The 6,711-nt window shown below is 45.7% G+C and overlaps 1 protein-coding gene across 2 annotated transcripts in view; it reads right to left on the reverse strand.

Annotated features, from left to right (window-relative positions):
• GBE1 (1,4-alpha-glucan branching enzyme 1) overlaps positions 1-6,267 on the reverse strand; it is a 155,544-nt gene extending 149,277 nt beyond the window's left edge. The window contains exon 1 of one of the 2 annotated variants that reach the window (XM_083611558.1): positions 5,077-6,267. In XM_083611558.1, coding sequence (XP_083467684.1) covers positions 5,077-5,168 — 92 coding nt within the window. In that variant the 5' untranslated portion in view covers positions 5,169-6,267. The remainder of the gene's footprint in view (positions 1-5,076) is intronic. The other variant, XM_083611559.1, reaches the window with a different exon arrangement.
• Positions 6,268-6,711: the final 444 nt, after the last annotated feature.

Raw genomic sequence — 6,711 nt, forward strand, 5'->3', positions numbered from 1 at the left:
TTATGCTGCCCATCTGACTGGGTTGCTCCAGCCACACGGGGAAGCCAAGGGAATTAGACTGTTGCTTATATATTTTCTTTAACTGAAGAGATTAATGCAGTATCACTGCCAGTCACACAATAAAGACATACCTGTTTAAGGATGTTCATATATTTAAAACAAGATACCGCTTAATAACAGTTACATACACAGTGCCAAAAAAAATCACCAAGGATGGAACCTGGATCTGCATAAGACCTGCATAAGCTAATATATGTATACATGCAAAATTAGAAACAATTAGCATCATTTAAATAGAAATGCATCTCACCATAGTGGAGGAGACTGTGAGAGGTGGGCCTGCTCAGTCTGCTTCCCAGGTGCTAATTCAAAGACTTTTCTCTCCTTTTTTATTCAGTGAGGCTGCCCGCCTCACTCGAGTATAAGCTTGGGGCGGGGGGGGGGGGGGGCTTTTTCAGCATAAAAAATGTGCTGAAAAAGTTGGCTTATACTCGAGTATATATGGTAATTAAACTACATTCAACAGCCATGGAAGGGCACACATTCACATCAGTGTAAAGAAGACATGTCTATGGTCCATCCCATTGCAATTTTATCTGACACCAGAGTTACGTGAGCACAGACATATTTTAAATAAGCAGGTATCTTTATTAAGAATAATTGACTTATGCAAGGAAAGAGGTAATTCTAAATTGATTTGCAATTGTTTGGGGGAAGGGGCTGATGAAATACATGGATAGAAGTGAAAGTCGCTTCTCTGGATAGGAGTTTAAAATCTCCTGGTTATTCTAAATGTCTTTGAATCTCAAATTTTGTAACAAATACTACCCAACAAAATGTCTAACATAACAAAACAACCAGATAGCTGTGCACAAAAATGTCAAAGACTGAACCTCTTGCATTGCGTGACCTCTTGCTCCCATTGTTTACATTTTATACCCATGTTTCTTCATGTATATATAAATAAATAAGGTTCACACATTTACCATCTGCAGTAATTGATAACAAGGTAAAAAATAAAGGAGAATGCTCTGTGTTGCCAGGAATATTTGTAATTATGTGTGTGTGTGTGCGTATGTGTGTGTGTTCATTTATTCAAATCTGCATAAATTTTATTGATTTTAGTGTGTGTTAAATTAGGGCCATTTTTAAAAGGGGAATGCTGTGATTTGCCAGCAAGACTCAGAATGCTCAGTTTATGATCTATGTGGATAGCAGGATTGGTAGAGCATGAGACTCAGTCTCAGGATCATGAGTTGAAGTCCCATGTTGGGCGATAGATTCCTGCATTGTAGGGGGGTGGACTAGATGGTCCTTGTGGTCCCTTCCAACTCTACTAATCTATAATTCTCTGTTGTATATCATTTTATTTGGGTCTGTGTCAACTTCATGTTAAGTTGTTTTACTTTTATAGTCTTGCTTTGTCATACCACCAAGTTCAACCATTGATTGGTGCACTGAAAACCAATGGTTTTAAACCTGTGCAATGTAAACATCCATGTTCTTTTAATTACTGACATTAAATGTCAAGTTTGATTGTTACTATACAAACCCGGAGGAGGGTTTATGCTCAGTTAATTATTGGATTTGGGATGTTCCATTCTAACTGGTGAATGATGCCACATATAAAAATCTTAGAACTAAACATAACAGGACACTTTCAGCCAATAGTGCTTTTTAATGCTGCTTTGAAAACATGTCATCGCCTTTTTTCCTGGCAAAGCAGTAAAAGAAAGTTTTGTAATCTGCTTGTAAAAGGCTCCTATGGCAGTTAATAGTAGAAAATTATAACCAATTGTGCCTGAAAAATATACCACACCAAGGCAGGAGAGCAAGTACTCTCAGGTGCTGTTATCATATAAGATAACAGCTGGAAAGTAGTTATGATACTCAGGATAACACTTCATGCATCTGATGAAGCGGACTGTAGTAAATTTGTTACTCTTGGCAGTGCCACGAGGCTGATTGTTGTTTTCACTGCAGGAGACCAATGCAGCTACTTCCCCTGGAAATTGTATCTGATGAAGTGGACTCTAATCCACAAAAGCTTATACCATCATGAACTTGTTGGTCTTCAGCCTGGTTCGTTCATCAAAATAAAGCCAAACTATGGCTTCCCTGGATGATGTGAACAGGCTGGCTCCTGATGAGTTTAAAGAGGATTTTCTCCTCCAGACCCTGGCATAGCTGCTGCACTGCCCTGCCATTTCATCTCAGGCCTGTGACCCAACACAGCAGCTAAGTCAAGGCTTTGTTCTGTTGCTAGATTGTGGTCAAGGAGGAGAGACCCTAATCTAATCATGGTCCTGCACTCAGATACCACACTAAGCCAAACTTGTAATAAAAGGGCCAAGCAACAGCAAAGTGGGTGTTAGCTCCGGTCCAGGAGCCCATACATTTGCATAGTCATAGGTTACCTTGAGTCCATGACATGCAAACTAGGCCAATTAAGATACAGTGGTACCTCGGGTTCTGGAGGTCCGTTCTTAACCTGAAACTGTTCTTAACCTGAAGAACCACTTTAGCTAATGGGGCGTCCTGCTGCTGCCGTGCCACTGGAGCACGATTTCTGTTCTCATCCTGAAGCAAGTTCTTAACCCGAGGTACTATTTCTGGGTTAGTGGAATCTGTAACCTGAAGCGTCTGTAACCTGAAGCGTATGTAACCCGAGGTACCACTGTACTACAAGACTTCGTTATTTTAGGTGCAACCAACTACTCCTCTGGAAGATGCTCTTCTTTAAAAGTACAGTCTTCTTCCCTCCTCATTTTAACTCTTCTTGGTGAAGAGACAATTATTCTGTACTAGCAAAACAAAAAAAACTTCATCAACAAACAGATGGACAGTTTCAGACTGTTGCTATTTTCAAGTGGAACTCAGTCACATCCCAGCAAATCCAGGTTAAGTGCCATTATAGATGACTGGAAGATCTTGCATAACAAAGCCACTTCCCTCAAAGATCAGACTTTTTGCAATGAGGAAAGTGATGGGGAAATCCCACTGGAAAGGGTGGGATAGCATTTGCTTTGGTACATATAATCTCTCTGGAAACAAATCAAGTGGACTGGAGGAATCCATGATGTGGAAAAACCAAACATACTGTACCCAGGCATACTCTTAGAAGCCACTATGAAATCCCTACAAGTATTGCAATTGGGGGGGGGGGGTAGCAGCAGCAGCGGATTTCACTGCTGATGTTTGTAATATTAGAAGGGGGATATTTGGCTGCCATAACAGTCCCCAGTGCAGTGGGAAAGCTGACAGCAGCCAAAAATCCCCGCTCCAATATTTCAAATAGCAGCACTTGTCCTTCACAACTTATGCAGAGAAAAGTAAAGGAGCCCTCAAGGACACTATTGAGGTGAAGTCTAAATCTGCTCTCTGACACTGGGAATCAATTCTGTTCTTATCCATGTCCCCACTCATGCAGAATAAATCATACTATTGTCTAACCTTTCAATCTGCATAACCTCACTGTGGGCTCCATTACTTTATCCCACTAGTCTGACAAAAATATTAGCCGCTGGCATTTACATATAGATTTATCAATCACTTCTTAGAGCAGCAGGCACACACACACACACACACACACACACACACAACTTTTACCTTACAACAGCTTTGTGAAGTAGGTTAAGCAGAGACAGAATGACTGACTCACTCAGGGCAACCCAGTAAAGCTTCAAGGTTGAGCAGGGATTTTAACTAAGCTCTGTCTCTTCCAAATCCAACACTATCCACAAGACCAGGCTGCAGTGACCACTGCCCAGTTTATGATCCCTTTTGCTACTCCATGCTCCAGCAAGCAATATGCTTCAGTGAACAGAGAATTTGCCACAAATGTGGAAGACCAATGTTTAAATCCTATTCTGACCACTTGGGTGGGTTTTAGCAACTCAGTCCCACAGTCTAAGATACCTATGTGTAAAATTGTTGACTGTAAATATTGAAGGCTGCCTCAAACAACTGCTACAGAAATAGAAAATAAAAAGTTAAAAATTAAGTTCATAAAAGTTTCTGATCACACTTTCTACAGAACCCTTGTCCCCTAAATTATTGGTTTCTTGGGGGGGTATTATAGAAGGGTGGGAAGGTGAAGTAATCTTAGGAGCCCAGTCAAAGGGTGCAAACACAATGGAGCTTGCATCTGAGTACACATGTCAGGCTGCAAATTGTTAGTAGCGACAGTTTTCATTTCTCCCTCTCAGAGCCCAGTCCTACCCATGTTTACTTAGAAGCCCCATTGAATACAGTGGGGCTTGGTCCCTTTATAAACGTATTTAGGATCCCAGCCTTGGGCATTGCTCACGGACTCTCCACACACCTTTCGTTGTTGATTCTTTTTTTACATAGTGAAAAGCTCACGGCTCTTTTACCCGGCCGGCAGACAATAAAAGCTCTTGCAGCGTTAAGGGGGAAAGTCCCTCCCTCTCCACCAGCTAAGGGCAAGAGCCAACTTCCAATCCCAAGTGAGGGCAGCCGAGTGGCTTCACGGGCGCTTCCCGTGGAGATGAAGGCTCGCCAATCAGACTCGCGCGCTCCCCGCCAGCGAGGAAGCACGCGACGCACACGCACCACGGACGCCGGGAAGCGCACGTGAAAGGCAGGGGCTCATGTTGCAACGGAGAGGAGCGCGGGACGGGTGGTGGAGGGGCTGCAGCCGCTCAGCTGTCCTAGCCAGGCTCGCTTTCCTTCCTCATTGCGGCTGGGCACCAAAGCTGCGGCAGCCCTGCCTTTACTCGGGAGTAAGTCCCTCCTGGACTCCGGAGTGAAAACGCACAGGCAGCTGCAAAGGCAGCAGGTAGAGGAGGAGAAGGTAGTGAAGCCAAGTGAGCCCAGCGGGCAAGAGAAGCTAGCGGGACTTTAGCAAGGCATGCACGGTGCCGCTCTGCAGATAGGGACTTACTCCGGAGGAAGCAAGCAGGACTGAGGTGCAAATAAGCGTGACGGTGCAGCTTTTTAGTGTCTGGAGCAGCTGTTTTTGGTTTTTTGAGGGATGGGCCCGGAGGGGAGATGGGCGGGTGTGAGAGGAGCCCCGAAGCAGCGCGTCCAGGTGCACCAGCTGGTCTCGGTTACCTGCGCTCGAAGTCCTGCTCAAAGGGAGTCAGGTAGGGGTCCTTCTCCAGCAAGCGCTGCAAGTCGAGCGGGCGGGGGCTTAGCAAAGCCATCTTTGCAGCAGCAGCGGGAGGATCCGACCTCAGTTGCACCAGGATGTCAGGAGAAGCGGCGGCCTCTCAGCTCCCTATATACATTTGGGTAAGAGGGGTGGGCTGGAAGGGCAAGCGCCGACCTCTCTCCCACCAACCCACCCCCTTTTCGGGATAGGGCTAGGCCGGGTGCCGCCCAGGCTGGGGAGGGGAAGGGGGTCACCCAGCTGCGCAAGGGAAGGGCTCCGGGAACAAGCAGTTCCGGCCTTGCTAAGAGACTCGAAACCTGCGGCTGCTTCAGGGTTTGCAGCGTCCTTGCGACTGAGCATGCTCGGGAAAGAGGAGCAAGCTCAGTGGTGCGTTCTGAAGCCGCTGCCCTCACTTGGCCCCCTTCACATCCGCCAGGAATTGGTGTTTTGCCTCCGTTATCCAGTACTTTGTACTGAGCAAAGGTGAGCGCCCAGGAGCAGACCAGGAGAAAAGCGATGCCGGGGATAGGCAGTAGACTAATGAAGAGAGGAAGAAGATGCAGTCTTAGGCACATTTACTTGGAATTAACCTTACTGAACTCGTTGGAATATTTTTCACAGTAAACATGCCTACAGTTGGGCATCACCTGGTTTAAGATTTGGTGTGCTGAGTGCAAGTATGGATCACTGGTGGAAATAGGGGTCTTTCTCTGCCAGAGAAGGGGGCAGGGTGCCAGTGGGTTCTTGCTGCTCCTCCCACTTTGGGGGTGGGGTGGAGGGTGCCTGCAGAACTCCAGTGCCATCTCGGGTGCCTTCAGCACCCACCAACTCTGCCAGAGAAGTAGCAGCTGCAATGAGAGCTCACATAAAGTAGAGGAAACCTGAGGTGACGAAACGGGAAGGACTGTCTGTGCCTAGTCACTTTCAACAGCTGTTTCCCAATAAAGGCATATCTCTTTTCCCCTTCCAAGGTCATACTGTCCTATCCTTTCACAGTGCATAGAGCAGCTAAAAGATGGCAGCCTGATCTTAATGCTTCTGGGAGGGAGGTGTGGCGTCCTTGTTCAAATCTTCCAGGTACACTGGTAAAACAGTTGAATGGTTGACTTTACAACTTAATCTTTGTACCGGCCATTCTTTATAAATTGACAAAGTAATGATCCTCAGGGTCCCTTCCAACTCTACAGTGCTATGATTCCATGTTCCCCAACTGGTGGAAGGACAGAAGTTTCTAAGATATGCTTCAGGCTGATGTCAAGCAAGACATACTTGTGGCAAATGAAGTTGACAGAGTTTGACAAGAATCATCATATTGCTAGGAAGGAGGAGAACCGATGTTTTGAATGAGGAACCTGTGCCCCTGCAGATGTTGGGGAGCTCTAGCTACCTTTGGTTCCATCAGCAATGATGGGAAATGTAGTCCCACATCTGAAGTACCACAGGTTGCCCAAGCCTGGGTGAGAACTATGGTTTGCAGACATTCTAATCTGGGAAACCCTTCTAAATCAGCTTGTCTGTCAGAGGGCCAAGAATGAAGGGAAAATCTAATGTAGTGCAGTCTCTGTTAATCTGTAAGCCTGTGGACAGGAAATCAT

Source organism: Podarcis filfolensis (genome assembly GCF_964270895.1).
Source record: "Podarcis filfolensis genome assembly, chromosome: 4".
In the NCBI taxonomy this organism is placed as follows: domain Eukaryota; kingdom Metazoa; phylum Chordata; class Lepidosauria; order Squamata; family Lacertidae; genus Podarcis; species Podarcis filfolensis.